Source organism: Rattus rattus, chromosome 3, assembly GCF_011064425.1.
Source record: "Rattus rattus isolate New Zealand chromosome 3, Rrattus_CSIRO_v1, whole genome shotgun sequence".
In the NCBI taxonomy this organism is placed as follows: domain Eukaryota; kingdom Metazoa; phylum Chordata; class Mammalia; order Rodentia; family Muridae; genus Rattus; species Rattus rattus.
Genome location: NC_046156.1, coordinates 16,115,103 through 16,133,134, shown reverse-complemented (window position 1 = coordinate 16,133,134; position 18,032 = coordinate 16,115,103). Strand labels below are relative to the sequence as shown.

Genomic DNA, 18,032 nt, shown 5'->3' with positions numbered 1-18,032 from the left:
CAGTGTGACTCCTGATCATTTTGATGGTTTTTCAAAACTATGTTACCTGTTCTTACTTTAGCTAAGGTCCAAACAAAAGGTTTTAAATAACATAATTTTCATTAATTTGGAAAAAAGTACATCAAAGTGATTCTTTTAAATTTATAAGGAAATACTCTGGCCAATTTCAGCATGCAGCATTGTCTAGGTAGCAGGTTCAAGTGCTAACCTTTCAGAGACACAATGCTACCACTGTGTAAAACACAGAAGGCTGAAGAGGAAGCTAAGCTAACTGCATGGCATTGTAATCTAAAGAAATTTCATGCTGCTTAAAATAGCTTCACTTTTCTCCCATCCAGAGCCTTCACAGAAACTGCTTTCTTCAAAGGAAAGGAAATATAAGTATCTTTAGCAGATGATTCTAAGTGTTACATAAAAGCATTCTTCTCAAAGGAATTTTAAAGTATGAGTAATGCTTGGCAACAGCTCAGATTCAGTGTAACGGTTCCTAACACAGAGCTAACTAGTGGCACAAATAGATACTTCTCAATAATGGCCATTTGTATCCGATAACCTGTTACTGTTTGAAAGCACTCTTCCAGAAGAGTTGCAACCACAGGCAACAGAGGCAGCGGGGAGGCAGAAAGCAGGTGGAAGCGATGGAGGTGCTCAGCTAGTCTCCTGGTCGTGCAGGCTAACACACCAACTGTGGGATAATCACAGTTATGTTGTTTCCTCCCACCTCAGTAAGCCAAATGTAAATTGCCAGAGGCATACTTCCATGGACTCTAGGTTCAGTCAAGTTAATGTAATACCATTAGCCAGTATATGGTCTTAGATTTACAGGGGAATTCTGTTCATTCTGCAAATCCTACTACCAAGGAACCTAGTCCTTTTCCCCATAGATTCCATAGTTAAAATGCAATGATGAGGGAACATGTTATTTTTATTGAGCTTTTTAGTCTAGTATTGATCTTATCATTTAGAACAATTCTTCCTCTGGAGCCTAACTTAAGGTAAATGTTAGCCCCTCAATCCCAGTACAGGGCTGAAGACACAGAAACAGTGTTTGCTCAGTGTTGGAGAAAGAACTCAGCAGACAATGAAGACACACATGGTTAATTTAAAGGTGTAGCAGTCTCTTTGCCAGCTTTGCTGAGTGGTTTGCTAAGACCGTAGCCCAGACTCTCTCCCCTGACCCTGCGTCACCAGATGCGGTTTACATATATTTTAGCGTGTCTTGTGGAATGAGTGCATAATCAAAGAGTTTTATTACACATCAGAATAGTGCCCTTATTATTTGTGCATGTATGACTGACTAGCTTATTGTTCAGAATTTTCAAATATGTAGAAAAATGTTGGAATGAGCAATGAAGTAAAATGTAAAACAGTAAACGTTTTCTAGTGACAATAACTACGGCAATAAGCACAAGTGTAAGAAACCTTGAAATAAACTATTTAAGCTATGTTGGACTAAGTACCAAGTTTCATACCACAAGGGTTTAAAGTTATGAAATCAAACCTTGTGTGGTTCTCTGACGGAATACTGCCAAGTGACAAGAACATGTTTGAGGTGACACAGGAACCACCACATCACCTTAGCATTAAATTCAATGAGCACAGCAAATGGTGCTGTGTGTTCTTTTTTGTTGGCTTTCTCTTTTTCCAGATGCTTCTTTCTAATGAATCAAGCATTGCATTTAGAGTTTCTTCAGTGGAACTTCTAAACAGAAAGACATTCTTGGGGCCTCAGCTTGAAACCAGTCGCTGCAGCAAACTGCTAGTCTTAGATTTGCGGCCCACATTTGACTTGCTGCTCGTGTGGCTTCCACCCAGACTTCTGGCTTTGGAAAACCTATGCCCCTCCCCATTTGCTAATAAGCTTATTTCTCAACTGACAGAATCTTGTACACATTTCTGGGAAGCCTCCCTTTCTCCCTAACATTCTGATCTGACACTGAGACACCCCCCCCCATAGCCATCACACAGTGACATTCCACCCCTTGAGTCCCTGAACTTCACTCTTTTGTTCAGTTCATAGGGTACTTTTCTTTTGTGCTTGTCCTCAATTTTTTTCTCAAGGTTTATTCTTATTGCCACATGTATCAGAACTTGCTTTGAAAGCTGAGTGATAGTCCGCTGTGCGACACCGCATTCCCATCATGCCTTGATCTGAGAGGTCTGAGGACACGAGTTGCCTCATCATTTGGTCCTTGTAAGTTAGACTGCTGTGACCAGTGGACAGCTGACCATTGCATCGCTGCACTCCCCTCTGATTAGAACCTAAAGTCAAGTCTTGAGTCTTGGTGACAGTGCTTCTAAGTTTTCAAAGCCACCGTCACCCGTTTTCCATAGCAGCTGTGCACACTGCCCCAGTTGCTCCACCATCTTAGCCACGGCTGGTTTTCTGCTTCTTGGAGTAGCCGTGCTCACAGCACAGAGTGCTGTCTCCCTGTGCTGCTGGATGTTCCTTTCCTGACTGACTGCTCTCCACCTCCTTGTACTACAGCCCATATTTCTAACCAACATTAACTCAATCTTGTTTGTTTTTTTTAATCCTTTTATAAATTTAGATCCGATTAATCTTTAATGTTTTATTGCTTGAAAGAACCAGATAGATCATCCAAATTCTTCATTTAAAATCCATCAATGGTTTGAAAATTCATAAACAGCTTACACAAAGGCCCTCAGTGTCTCAAGGGCCTGTGATAACCCAAAACATAAGGACTTTTAATATGGAAATCATAGAATCCTAGAAATCCAGAACCATCGGAATGCTAATTACCTTTTGCTGTGTCAAAGGTGAGCCTTGGTCTACATGATTTCTTTTTAAAAATAATAAGTACTGATTGAGCACTTTAACAACAAAATCCATGTTTGATTCTTAGATGACCATACAAAATACATCTACAAACTAAGAAGAAATAAAATGGATGTGTTATATTCTTAAGTTTGCTCTCTTTCTCTTAGGACCCCTGTATTTCTGAGACTGTGCCTGTGAAGAGAAAAGTCAGGGTGCTGGAGAAATGTCAGTGGTTAAAAGCACTTACTGCTGTTAGAGAAGTCCCAGGTTCAGTTCACAGCACCCACGTGGTGACTCACAACCATCCATAATGTCCGTTCTGGGGAATCTGATGCCCTCTTCTGAGGACACTACTAGGCTTATATCCACATGTCAGCGGTCTTTCTATTGCTGTGATTAAAACATAGAGCCAAAGCAGCTGGGTGGGGGTGGGGGTGCACACCACAGTCCATCACTGAAGGAAGTAAGGGCAGGAACCTGCAGGCAAGAAGTGATTCAGAGGCCATGGAATAGTGCTGCTTACTGGCTCGCTCCTGGTGGCTTCCTCAGCCTGCCTTCTTACAGGACCCAAACCCGCCAGTTCAACAGTGTCATTGCCATAGTGAAGTGGGCCTTCCCACATCAATCAGGAAAGTACACCACAGGCTTGTCCACAAGACAGTCTGATGGGACAAAACACTTACACACATAAAATAAATCTTAGAAAATAATGGTTAGGCTTTGATTGCTTCAAAAAAGTGATCGCTACCTTTGGATATGTCTCCGTACTTGATAGCAGTGATCTGGTGTTGAGTGCTCTGATGAGCTTTTACTGCAAAGAGAACGTGCAGCTTCTGCATCTATGGAAGTAGTGTCACCCATTGAGTCTGCTTCAGTTGAATTTCAGCAAACAAACCCTTGCATGGTTCCTACTGAGTTTTCCTGTGTTTATACAGTACTGCCTATAGTCATTACTTTTCAAAGATGGGAGTGGGGCTAGAGAGGTAAAAACACTGTTTCTTAGAGGATCTCAGTTGGATTTCCGGTTCCCTCATCACGCACCTCTCAACATGCTGGAGCCCCAGCTTCTGCATATCTGATTACTTTTTCTGGTCTCCATGGCCACCTGCATACATGTGACTCAGATACATATAAATAAACCGTCTAAAAATATTGAATGTTAGACTTTTAATTCTCAGCCATTGGTCACATAATGTTAAAAGCATTCTAAAGACATTCAAAGACCTTCCTAAAGCATCTTATTAAAATTCATTGTAACAGAAACTAGAGACCTCAAACCAGACCAATGACTCATTGCAATGAGGATTCGCAAGTGGAGTTTTGTGGGCAGAGGGGTACACTGTGGTACACACTATGACATACTGCAGCTTCCGTGACCAGATAGATGTTTTCTATGCTTTGTTTGTTTGTTTGTTTGTCTGTGTGTGTGTCTTTTTTGTTCTCTTTAGGAGGAGGTTGCAAGAGCAGAGCAAACAGTTGAGCAAACATGGTGTGAAATTCACAAAGAAGCAATAAAAAGCTTTTAAGAAATTTCATCGTCATGCTCAATGTCAACTTGCTGTCTCAAGTCTATTCCAGATACAGCTGATGTCCCTCAGCCATTCAATATACAGTTTATGTGCCTCGTCTTTATTATGAGGAATACATTCCAAGACTCTTAGCGGAATTCACTCAGTGTAGAAATGCTCAGGCATGGGAAGTGACGTGATCTTTGAGCATGTGTTAACTCAGCACAAGCTTGTGCTAGTCTGTATTGTCTACAGCTGCTAAGTGACTGAGGAGTGGGCAACTTGTAACATGGATACCCTGGAAAAGCAATTTCATTTTCTATGCAGGACAGTGTAATATTTCAGCATGCTGCCAAAACACAGCTAATTTTAAATGTTTGTTTCTGGAATTTTGCATTTGTATTTTCAGATTGCAGTTGGCCTGGGTAACTGAAACCATTATTACAGAGCCTTTAAACTCTAGCTTGACCTTCCTTGGTCTGGAACTGTATCATCTTACTGTGCTTTGGCACTTGGGGGTGGGGAGTTCTGTATAGCTGCTCTGCTCCACGGTTTGCACTGTGGTGCTTCTCACCGTCCTGCCTGCGATGAAGCCAGAGAAGCACATGCTGGGCAAGTGTTCTCTTCCTGAGCCTTATCTGCCAGGTCCATAACTCTCTTCCAATTTGTGACGTTCCTGGTTTTCCTTTTACAGCTGTATGCAGGAGCCATCCTTGAAGTCTGTGGATGAAAATTGGGGAGGTTCCCTCAAGTCCAAGGTCTGTAGCAATCATTTAAAGTCATCATTTATTAGGTTAATTTCACTAAATACTCCCAGGAACATGGATTTTCAGAAGCACACTCGTAACAATATATATGAATTTTTCAATTCGTTTTTCTGGAGGTAGAGTCTTAATAGAACTTGATGCTGACCACAAATACAACATATAGAAGTTAGATTTAAAATAGAAAGCATGAAATTATTTAAAAGATACTCCTGTCGGGTATAAATTTTAGGAAGGCTTTTCTTTTAGCAGAAAGAAGCAGAATTCCTTTAACATTCTAGTAGATTTTTTTAGTCTAAGTTATAAAATATTGACTTAAGGTAGACAAGTCCTTTATAGCTTGACAAACCGGCAAGAAGAGAATTAACCCAGAATTTAGTAGACAATGGAGAGTCGTGCAGTGTGTGTCTTCACAGGTAATTTTAGTGATAGATATGTTAAAAAATAATTCTCAAAGTCTGTTCTTGCAATTAGCCATCAAACCATGATGTGGCCTCACATGTCCAGGAAGCCTTCACTAAGGCTTTTCCATTATCCTTGCATGCTGACCTTGAAAAGCAGCTTTAAGAATGTGCAGGTGATGGCAGCACTTAAATTTAATCTCACCACTTGAAAAGCAGAACCAGGCAGGTCACTGTGAGTTCAAGGCCAGCCTGGTCTGCAAAATGAGTTCTAGGACAGCCAAAGCTACCTGGAAGACCCTGTCTCAAAATCACACACACACACACACACACACACATACACACACACACACACACACACACACAGAGGAGCTAAGAAAATCGGGCTTATGAAATGGAATCCTTTTTGAAGAAACTCCTTTTAGTTCTGGGCGGTGGTGCTCGGTAAGTCTCACAGTAAGCCAGCAGGCTGGCTGGGTCCTGTGTGAGGTGGAGTTGAGGTCACGGCAGCTTTCCTTTTAAGTTGAAGTACATGGCTGTTCTTTATGGACACCTGATCTGTTTTGATTTTTAACACAAACCCAAAAGTCCTGGGTGCCTGCCTCCGTCTCCTGAGTGCCAAGCTTACAGCTGTGCATGCCTGGTGTTTAAATTCATGTAGAATTCTCAGTTGTCCTTCATTACTTAGATTTATCATGAAACTACCTTAAAAGTACAAATTAGGCTTGCTGATCTCAGGTAGAAAGTGGTGGCGACTAGTGTTTTTCTTACATCCTAAAAGTTAAGATATTTAGATGTCTTCTTCCAGAATCCAAAAAATAAAAATCCTCTTAAAAGGCTCCTGTGGTTTTGTTTTCCTGTTCAACACCTCTAGCACACAAAATATGATTGTGATGTGCAACGATTAAACCAGAGGACACAACAAATAGCAATGTCACGTTCAAATGCCAACCTTTTATAAAAACTCACTGTCAAAATTTTCTTGTAACTTACAAAGCATCATAAGACTTCCTCACTCCCACCTGACTAGGCATGTTTTATATTTTCTATGTTTTATATTTATATTTTTTATATTGTAGAGTAAGACCACAACTGCATCAGAGCTGAGAGCGTTGGGCTTGAGAAACTCATTTTTATTCCTGACTGACTGCAGGCTAACATTTGTTGCCTTTTTTAGCAGACTTTTTCTGTGCTAAGGCTGACTCAGGCTACTGCACATGCTGTGCTCACACTCTGCTGCCGAGCTGCGTCCTGCGCCCCTTCGCACGCAGTCAGAGAGCAGTCAGTGGGGCTGTCTGATCAGTCTCTTTCCCATCCCAACAGGAGGGACTGCTTTGACGGCTGCAAACGTCAGGTTTTAATAATGAATTGTTTGACATGAGAGAAGTTCTTGGGGGCTTTAAATGATCTGTTTTGGTTTTTTTGTTTTTGTTTGTTTGTTTGTTTGTTTTCTTTTGGTGGGGAGGTTTCAAGGGCAGAGGGTAAATGCAAAGCACAGGGAGATGAGTGAGATTGGAGTGCATGATGGGAAATTCATGAAGAATCAAAAATAAGGTTAAATTTTTAAAAAATTATACTAAAGAGGGGACATTATTTTATCTTCAAATTGATTTTTAAATTTTGAGTTCTTTAGTTCCATTGTTTTAATCTTTGTCACTTCAACATAGTAAAATCTTTCTCTGAACTCAGAAGTATTTCTTATGTATTAATTTATCAGCATTTGGTCTGGGGTACAGTTTAGTGGTAGAGTGGCCACACAGAGTGCTAGCCTGGAGTTGTGCTGGCGTTGGACAAGGTGGGGAGACACAGAGAATGAGAATAAATTTTCATTGTACAAAGCACTGTGTAGCGTTTTCATACTGGTATGTAACGTCCTTTGAGCACACCCCACCCTCTGCCCCTCCCATTGGTCCCTTGGTTCCCCTAGACAGTTTTCCTTCGACTTTTGTGTTATTTCCAGACTAAGTTATATATTATCTACAAAGTCCAGGAACCAGAATAAGAGAAAGCAAACAATGCACCTTTATCTTTATTTCTTGGAATCTAAGAAAGCCATGGCTTTCTTGGTCTTAAAGAACTTATGCTGTCGTGTAGTCTGTGGAATACAGTGTGTGTGTGTGTGTGTGTGTGTGTATGTATATATATACACACACACACACACATTCTCAAATGACTGTTGAAAGCGTCATTCACTGGCTGTGCAGCATGACTGGCTTGTTACAGTACTGTGCTCTCTCAGAATATGCTTCTGGAACTGTGTGCAGCAGAAGAGGAAACTTACTTGGACTGGTCATTAGTGATTCGTCATGGCATTCCTGTTAAGCCTGTACACTCAATCCAGCCCATTAAAAGACATTTGAATGAATAGACTTATTAAATGTAATCACATCTCTGCTTGGCGTATGGGAAAGATTTAAAATGGTCCATTTGCTATGGTGGTTTCTTACACAGTTGGAAAAGTAGCTTGAATAGCAGGAAGTGTTCTGCAGGCATTCGAATAAGATTAAGCAGTCTGGAAGTGTAAGATACAGTATTTATTGGCCATATCACATTTTTATTTTCAATCTACTTGCTTTTTCTCTTTATTTGTAAAACTTCTTGATTTTTTTTTCATTTTTACTCTTGAATTTTGCTAATGGCAGTGTTCTGCTGCCCTGAAATTCCTATTTTTAAGTAATCCTATCTGTAAAACATTTTCCTTAGGACCATGCAAAATATAATCTTATATTTCATATTTAAGTTCTTTGTATTGTTTTTTTTTTTTTTTTTTTTTTTGGTTTTTTTTTTGTTTCTTTTTTTTGGGACCAATTAGGGCCTTAATTTCTAGGCAAGATTATACCACTGAGCCAAATTCAACCCCATATTGTTTTTGATAGTGTTCCAAGCCCTTCTTTTTTAGTACTTAGCCACAGTCTTGGGAATTATTTGTTTACTATCTTGTTTTCTAAACTAGATTAGAGATTTTATAAGGTGGAGATTATATATGTTTCTCTGTCTTTGCCTTTACTGTGTGCCACATATAAATATCCAATAAATATCTTTGCAAATTTACATTTTTATTCCATCTGTAATATATTTTAAATATATGATGACATAAGTTCTATTTCTTTTCAAGTACTTGACAGTTCCCCACTGCGAATAACCCACACCGCGGCGCTCCTCCAGTGCCTCATCCCCTCCAGTGCAGCCTTCCAGTGCGAGCCTCCAGTGCAGCCTCCCCCAGCGCCTCCAGCCCTCCAGTGCGCTCAGCACCTAATCCCAGCACCCTCCAGTGCACGTAATCCCCCAGTGCCAGCCCTCCAGTGCGCCAGCCCTCCAGTGCATGAATCCCCCCAGTGCACGAATCCCTCCAGTGCACGAATCCCTCCAGTGCGCTCAGCCCTCCAGTGCGCTCAGCCCTCCAGTGCACTCAGCCCTCCAGTGCATGAATCCCCCCAGTGCACGAATCCCTCCAGTGCGCTCAGGCCTCCAATGTGCTCAGCCCTCTCGTGCACACAGCCCTCCCGTACACACATCCCCATCACCCCACCCTTACTTTTCTGCTTGGTACCTTCATCACATGAAAGTTCTTACAGCTATTTCTGTTAGGGAATTTCTGACTCAGTGTGCCTATTACAGGGTGGGGGTCACACATTGGTAAGCTGATTTCTCATATTTCTTTTGAACTCCCTGAGCTATTCACGGGTGAGCTTTGCTCTCATCTGTCAGGCCCACAAAACTACCACTGGAATTTGAGCTACTGGTTAATTTGAAACAGTGTCTTAAATGTTTAAATGGGAGTGCCTCTACATTTCTTTATCTTCTGTTTAAATTCCCTTGGTTTTCAGGTAGGCTTGTTTGCTTTACTTAACATCTGGAGTAATCTTCACAGATAGCTGGGATTTAAACGTGACCTGTTTGTATCTTTTTCTCTTTTAAGCTTTTGTCAGAAGCGATAAACCCAAACTGTTCAGAGGTCTACAGATCAAGGTAAGGGACCATGCTGGGGGTCCTCTAATTTAAAGACTACTTTGTGACTTAGGAAGAGCTGAGTCAAGTATTGCCCTGACATTGACCCTGTGCTCCCAGGATAAGTCACTCGCTATAACCTACTGGGTTATATGGAGTGGTGTTCACTGGCTGAAATTGAAAGCACTATTTCGTTCTGCTTTAAATATGCTATTTTGTGGTGCATTTTCATTTTTCATATGAGCTTGCTTTAGTCAAAATATGGAAGTGGTTAGGTGTCTTTAATCTTACAACTTCTTGCTGTCAGCAGTAAATTGATCATTAATCTTTACCCACAGTTTTTGTCATACATATATATTTAAATTTATATATTTATGTTTAAACATATATATATTTAAAACTAAGTCTGTTTTTAAAGACAGTAAGACAGTGAATATAACCCTGAGCCTCAGCTAACCATTACTCTCACATGGAACCAGTCACGAGGTCCAGATAATGTAACTAAGACTGGTCTAAGGCAGTCTCCATCTGCACCCCAAAGCTAAGGCTGCCCCACAGCCCTCCATATCCAAATCCTGCCCTGGGAGAATTGGTCTTCCAGGAGTGCTCTCACTCCTAAGCCCACAGGAGAGATCTCACTTTCTCTCCACTAACTGTCCGAAGAGGAACCCGCAAGGAGGGCACAGGAACCATGGAGCAGGCAGAGACAGAGTTGTTCCAGTCTCCATCTGCACCCAGAACTAAGGCTGACCCACAGCCTTCCTTACCCAAATCCTGCCCAGAGAGAGCTGGTCTCCCACGAGCGCTCTCACTCCTAAGATCACAGGCTCACAGGCCCATGGGAGGGACAAGCTTCAGTCAGAGACGGTTCCAACTAACACCAGAGATAACCAGATGGCGAGAGGCAAGCACAGGACCTAAGCAACAGAAACCAAGGCTACTTGGCATCATCAACACCCAGTTCTCCCACCATAGCAAATCCTGGATATCCCAGCACACAGGAAAAACAAGATTTGGATTTAAAATCAGATCTCATGATGATGGTAGAGGACTTTAGGAAGGACATAAAAAACTCCCTTAAAGAAATACAGGAGAACAAAGGTAAACAAGTAAAAGCCCTTAAAGAGGAAGCACAAAATCCCTTAAAGAATTACAAGAAAACACAACCAAACAGGTGAAGGAATTGAACAAAAACATCCAGGATCTAAAAATGGAAATAGAAACAATAAAAAAAAAAATCACAAAGGGAGACAACCCTGGAGATAGAAAACCTAGGAAAGAGAACAGGAGTCATAGACAAAAGCATAACCAACAGAATGCAAAAGATAGAAGAGAGAAAATAAATTCCTCCTGTCACATAATAGTCAAAACACCAAATACACAAAACAAAGAAAGAATATTAAAAGCAGTAAGGGAAAAAGGTCAAGTAACATAAAGACAGACCTATCACAATTATACCAGAATTCTCAACAGAGACAGTAAAAGCTAGAAGATCCTGGGCAGATGTCATATAGACCCTAAGAGAACACAAATGTCAGCCCAGGCTACTATATCCAGCAAAACTCTCAATTAACATAGATGGAGAAACCAAGATATTCCATGACAAACCAAATTTACACAACATCTTTCTACAAATTCAGCCCTACAAAGGATAATGGATGGAAAGCTCCAACACAGTGAGGGAAAATACACCCTAGAAAAAGCAAGAAAGTAGTCTTGCAACTAACCCAAAAGAAGATCTCCACACAAACATAACACCTCTAACAACAAAAATAACAAGAAACAACAATCACTATTCCTAGGTATCTCTTAAGATCAATGGAGTCAATTCCCCAATAAAAAAGACATAGACTAAAAGACTGGATACGTAAACAGGACCCAGCATTTTGCTGCATACAGGAAACACACCTCAGTGACAAAGATAGACACTTCCTCAGAATAAAAGGCTGGGAAAAACTTTCCAAACAAATGGTCTGAAGAAACAAGCGGCAGTAGCCATTATAATATCAAATAAAATCAACTTTCAATGAAAAGTTATTAAAAATGATAAGGAAAGATACTTCATATTCATCAAAGAAAAAATCTACCAAGAAGTACTTTAAATTGTGAATATCTATGCTCCAAATGCAAGGGTACCCACATTCATAAAAGAAACTTTACTAAAGCTCAAAGTACACATTGCACCACATACAATAATAGTGAGAGACTTCAACATCCCACTCTTATCAATGGACAGATCATGGAAACAGAAACTAGCCAGAGACAGAGAAACTAACAGAAGTTATGAACCAAATGGGTTTAACAGACACATAAAGAACATTTAATCCTAAAACAACAAAATATACCATCTTCTCAGCACCTCATGGTACTTCTCCAAAATTGACCATATAACCAGTTAGAAAACTGGACTCAGCAGATACAAGATTGAGATAATCCCATGCATCCTGCCATCACCATGAATTTGGCTGGTCTTCAAAAACAACAGAAAGTGCATATACAGATGGAAGCTGAAAACGCTCTACTCAATGATAAATTGGTCAAGGAAGAAATAAATTAAAGACTTTTTAGAATTTAATGAAAATGAACACAAAACATACCCAAGTTTATGGGATACAATGAAAGGAGCTAAGAAGAAAACTCATAGCTCTGAGTGCCTCCAAAAAAGAAACTGGAGAGAGCATACCCTAGCAGCTTGACAGTACACCTGAAAGCTCTAGAACAAAAGAAAAAAAAAAAGCAAATAAACCCAAGAGGAACAGACTGCAGAGAAAAATCAAACTCCCTGCTGAAATCAACCAATTAGAAACCAAAAGAACTATACAAATAATCAACAAAACCAGGAGCTTGTTCTTTGAGAAAATCAACAAGATAGATAAACCCTTAGCCAGACTAATCAGAGGGCACAGAGGGTGTGTCCAAATTAACAAAGTCAGAAATGAAAAGGGAGACATAACGACAGAATCTGAGAAAATTCAAAAAAATCATCAGATCTTATTACAAAAGCCTATATTTGACAAAGCTAGAAAATCTGGAGGAAATGGACTGTCTTCTAGACAGATTCCAGGTACCAAAGTTAAATCAGGAACAGATAAACCATTTAAACAGCCCCGTAACTCCTAAAGAAATAGAAACAGTTATGAAAAGTCTCCCAAACAAAAAGAGCCCAGAACCAGATGGGCTTAGTGCAGAATTCTGTCAGACCTTCAGAGAAGACCTCATACCAATACTGTCCAAACTATTCCACAAAATAGAAACAAAAGAATACTATCCAATTCATTCTTCAAAGCCACAATTACACTCATAGCTAAACCACACAAAGACCCTACAAAGAGAACTTTAGACCAGTTTCCCTTATGAATATCCATGCAGTAATAATCTGTGAAATTCTCTAAAGCCAATCTAAGAACATATCAAAATGATCATTCACCATGATCAAGTAGGCTTAATCCTAGGGATTCAAGGATGGTTCAATATATGGAAATCCATCAAAGTAATATACTCTATAAAGAAACTCAAAGATAAAAACCACATGATCATCTCATTAGATGCTGAGAAATTGAGTACCCCTTCATGGTAAAAGTGTTAGAAAGATCAGGTATTCAAGGCCCATACCTAAACATAGTAAAAGCCATGTACAGCAAACCAGTAGCCAACATCAAGCTAAAAGAGGTCAAAGGAGAGTTGGGGATTTAGCTCAGTGGACTAGAGCAAGGCTTGCCCACTCTCTCCCCTGGGTTCAATATAGCTCTTGAAAAAAAGCCAAGAAATCAAAAAAAAAAAGAGGTCAAAGGGATACAAATTGGAAAGGAAGAGGTCAAAATATCACTATTTGCAGATGATGTGATAGTATACTTAACTGGCCCCCAAAATTCCATCAGAGAACTCCTAAACCTGAGAAACAAATTCAACAAAGTGACTGGATATAAATTTGCCTCAAACAAATCAGTAGCCTTCTAACCAAAGAATAAACAGGCCGAGAAAGAAATTAGGGAAACAACACCCTTCACAATAGTCACAAACCTCAAGCTGTATTATAGAATAATAGTGATAAAAATTGTATGGTATTGGTACAGAGACAAGCAGGTAGGTCGGTGGAATAGAATTGAAGACCCAGAAGTGAACCCACACACCTATGGTCACTTGATCTTTGACAAAGGAGTTAAAACCATCCAGTGGAAAAAAGACAGCATTTTCAGCAAATGGTGCTGGTTCAACTGGAAGTCAGCATGTAGAAGAATGCAGATCGATCCATTCTTATCACCCTGTACAAAGCTCAAGTCCAAGTGGATCAAGGACCTCCACATCAAACCAGATATACTCAAACTAATAGAAGAAAAAGTGGGGAAGCATCTGGAACACATGGGCACAGGGGGAAATGAACAGAACCTCAGTGGCTTATGCTCTTAAGATCAAGAATCGACAAATGGGACCTCATAAAACTGCAAAGCTTCTGTAAGGCAAAGGACACTGTCATTAGGACAAAATGGGAACCAACAGATTGGGAAAAGATCTTTACCAATCCTACATCCAATAGAGGGCTAATATCCAATATATACAAAGAACTCGAGAAGTTAGACTCCAGAGAACCAAATAACCCTATTAAAAAATGGAGTACAGCGCTAAACAAAGAATTCTCAACTGAGGAATATCAAATAGCTGAGAAGCACCTAAAGAAATGTTCATTATCCTTAGTTATCAGGGAAATGCAAATCAAAACAACCCTGAAATCCACCTCACACCAGTCAGAATAGCTAAGATAAAAAATTCAGGTGACAGCAGATGCTGGCAGGGTTGTGGAGAAAGAGGAACACTCCTCCATTGTTGGTGGGATTGTAAACTTGTATAGCCACTCTGGAAATCAGTCTGGAGGTTCCTCAGAAAATTGGACATAGTGCTACCTGAGAACCCATCTATACCACTCCTGGGCATATACCCAAAAGATGTTCCAACATATAACAAAGACACATGTTCCACTGTGTTCATAGCAGCCTTATTTATAATAGCCAGAAGCTGGAAAGAACCCAGCCATTCAGCAGAAGAATGGATACAGAAAATGTGGTACATTTACACGGTGGAGTACTACTCAACCATTAAAAACATTGACTTCATGAAATTCTTAGGCAAATGGACGGAATTAGAAAATATCATCCTGAGTGAGGTAACCCAGTCACAAAAGATCACACATGGTATGCACTCACTGGATATTAGCCCAAACGCTGAGATTACCCAAGATATAATTTACAGACCACATGAACTTCAAGAAGGAAAACCAAGGTCTAGAAGCTTCAGTCCTTAGAAAGGGGAACAAAATACTCAAGGGAGGAAATACAGAGCCTGCCCCACCTGGGAATCCAACCCATATACATTCAGATACCAAACCCAGAGACTATTGTGGATTCCAAGAAGTTCTTGCTGACAGGAGCCTGATATAGCTGTTTCCTGAGAGGCTCTTCCAGAGCCTGATAAATACAGAGGCAGATGCTAGCAGCCAACCATTGGACTGAGCATGTGGTCCCCAAGGGAGGAGTTAGAGAAAGGACTGAAGGAGCTGAAGGGGTTTGCCACCCCATAGGAAGAACAATATCAACAACCAGACAACCCAGAGCTCCCAGGGACTAAACCACCAACCAAAGAGTACACATGGAGCGACCCATGGCTCCAACAGCATATGTAGCAGCAAATGGCCTTGTAGGACATCCCTGAGAGGAGAGGCCCTTGGTCCTGTGAAGGCTTGATGCCTCAGTGTAGGGAATGCCAGGGTGTGGGGAGGCAGGAGAGGGAGGGTGGGAGCGCACCCTCATGGAAGCAGGGGTCAGGATGAGATAGGGCGATCCAGGGGGTTTCCAGAGGTGAAACCAAGAAAAGTGATGAGAATTGAAATGTAAATAAATATTCAATAGAAAAAAAGACTTGGCTAAGGCAGGTATGGTAGTCCACCCCTTTAATCCCAGCACTTGGGAGTCAGAGGCAGATCTCCTCCAGGACAGCCAAGACTACCCAAAGAAACCCTGTCTTGAAAAACAGAGAGAGAGAGAGAGAGAGAGAGAGAGAGAGAGAGAGAGAGAGAGAGAGAGAGAGAGAGAGAGAGAGAAAGAAGCTGGCTGTGTTCTGAAGTATCTGAGACGTGTATACTTGTCCCATCAGTCAGCACCCATTTCTGGCCTCAGAAGCCCTGACTGGCGACTGAGGTGAAGGCATATTCTATGCTTAATGTTGCTGCGTTTGGGAGGGTGGTGGGGGTTTAGATGGGTTCTGGTTCTGTCTTGTCAAATGCCTTTTGTGTGTCTGTTGTGGTTCCTCTTGTCTTCCCTGTTTATGTAAGGAGCACACGAATTCATTTTCAAGTGTTAGCCAGTCTTGCCTATACTAAGCATTCTTACACCTTGCTGCTTTGAGCCGCTATTAACTTTGTTAAGAAATTCAGTCACTGAATTATAGTCAAGCTAACCTATTTGGGGCTTTGGATAAAGACTAACTTGAAATAAATATTTAAAACTCTAGAAATAGTTTATAGTAGCCTCATTAGAAATGTTTGGGCATCATTCTCAGTATTGTTAGTGTTGACTCTTTAGTCAAATCCCCACAAGTAATTGGGAGTAAACTAAGTGCTTGAACTCCTGCCAGGCTCCTCAGGTACTACAGAAAGTAAGATGGTGACAGTATCAGAACTTACCTCATGCCAGAGTCACAACTGTAAAAATGGAGGCATGTAGGGACGAGACAGCCGCTCCACAGTCAGGAGCTCCTGCTGCTCTTGTGCAAGACCCAGGTTCAGTTCCTCACACCTGCATAGCCACCCTCAGCCACCTGTAACTGCAGCTCCAGGACTCTGTCCTCTTTCTTCTGCCCTTGGGGATGCTGCACAGACATGATGTGTGCTCGCTCACCATCCACTCATAGGACATCGTTAAGTCAATCTTGAGAGACACAAGCATAGGGGCTGCAAGGAGCTTTATGAACTCCTTGCTCATCTCTCCTACATTTAATTGTTGTTTTATACAATTGGGGAACAGTTGATCTCAATAAGTATGTTCAGTTTATCTTCATACATTGTTCTCTGTTTGTCTGTCACTGCCGTCAAGTGTTAAGTTTACTGGATCTGAGAGCCATTTCCAACAGTGGGCCTTAAATCGGCTTAAACCATTCCTGTCCCAAGACATCTCTTTGAAGTAACATGTCCTTTTCTTAATTATTATCATTTATGAAATCACATTTGAGTCTTTGCTGAGAAAGGCTTCGTGCCGACTCTAATGTTGTATGTACAAAGTGTTCAATTGTTCGCATGATTCATTCAGTATTTTGATCCTGGTGAAGAGTGAAAAGCCTTCTAAGCAGTGATGTCGATGTCTCTGGTCTTTGTAGTATGTTCGAGGCTCAGACCCTGTACTAAAGCTTTTGGACGACAACGGGAACATTGCTGAAGAGCTGAGCATCCTCAAGTGGAACACAGACAGTGTGGAAGAGTTCCTGAGCGAGAAGCTGGAACGCATATAAGCCGTGCTCAGTGGTCCGTCTGTCACTTACCACATGAGCTGTCACTGCTCCTAGGAAACCCCTTGGCTTTGCTCACAGTGGTCTCTGTTTTACGTGCACCATCACTTAGTTCTGCATGCTTACAGTGGTCATCGTTTATGTGCGGCATCAGTCTTCTGATTCGAAGCTGAAGTAGCCCCACAGCCCATAATGTGTAAGGATCTGGCAAGGTTAACAAACCCAACTCTTAGGAATCTCTCTTCTTCTGTACTTGCTGATATCACCAGTGAAATGCTTTGTAAAGAGGCATCTGGTTAATTATGCTAATAATAGTTGGTGATAATTGGTCCAGTTTTACAAACAACAGAATTTAAATGGAGGAGTTAATAAAGGAGGTGCCTCCCTTGCTGTGTGCTCTTTGAAAGTAAGTGACAGAAAACTGCAAACCAGCGCGCCCGCCCCAGAGCCTGGAGCTCCTGTAGTGCCCAGCTTTCTTTTTAGCAGAAGTATTTGTAGTTTGTAATGAATGTGCCACATACAATTTTTGTAGCCTTATTATTACAAAACAGACTGAAGATCTACAGTAAGAATGTAATACTTATAAAGGTTTGCATTAATGAGGATTACACAGAAAACCTTTGTTAAGGGTTTGTGTCGATCTGATAATTGGCAAATTTTTATTTTTAAAATATTCTTACAGAAGAGTTCCATTTAAGAATGTTCATGTATAGGACCAAAATATAAATAAAAACTTTCAAACATGTTTGATTTTAAATTACTCTGCTTTGTCCCTTCGTGTTTCTCAGTCCATTCTTCTTTTTCATACAAGCTAGCTTTTAAGCCAAAATACAGAAACAACTGTACTACATGGAACTCAGTAGCTTCTGTTATAAGCAGCGGAGATTGGCTGCTAATTACCAGCCGTCTTTTGTCCGTGACATCTAAAATCAGGTCTTTATAAAGTCAGTAAGACGTCCTATAGCCCTTCAGGATTAAGCTCCTGAGAACAGTATAAGAAATTGGGCAGCAGACGCTCCTTTTGATCACTGTGGTGATGCCGAGGGCGGTGCTTTGACAGCTCGAGTCTTGGTGAGTGTGCCCTCTCCTTAGTGGTTATTGCTATTTCAGAACAAGAGGGAGATTAAGCCGGTTGTGG

The 18,032-nt window shown here is 40.9% G+C and overlaps 1 protein-coding gene across 1 annotated transcript in view; it reads left to right on the top strand.

Moving 5' to 3' along the window:
• Selenof (selenoprotein F) overlaps positions 1–17,654 on the top strand; it is a 31,612-nt gene extending 13,958 nt beyond the window's left edge. The window contains exons 3-5 of the mRNA XM_032897233.1: positions 4,985–5,048; positions 9,375–9,424; positions 16,766–17,654. Of these exons, the coding sequence (XP_032753124.1) occupies positions 4,985–5,048; positions 9,375–9,424; positions 16,766–16,897 (246 nt within the window). The 3' untranslated portion in view covers positions 16,898–17,654. The remainder of the gene's footprint in view (positions 1–4,984; positions 5,049–9,374; positions 9,425–16,765) is intronic.
• Positions 17,655–18,032: the final 378 nt, after the last annotated feature.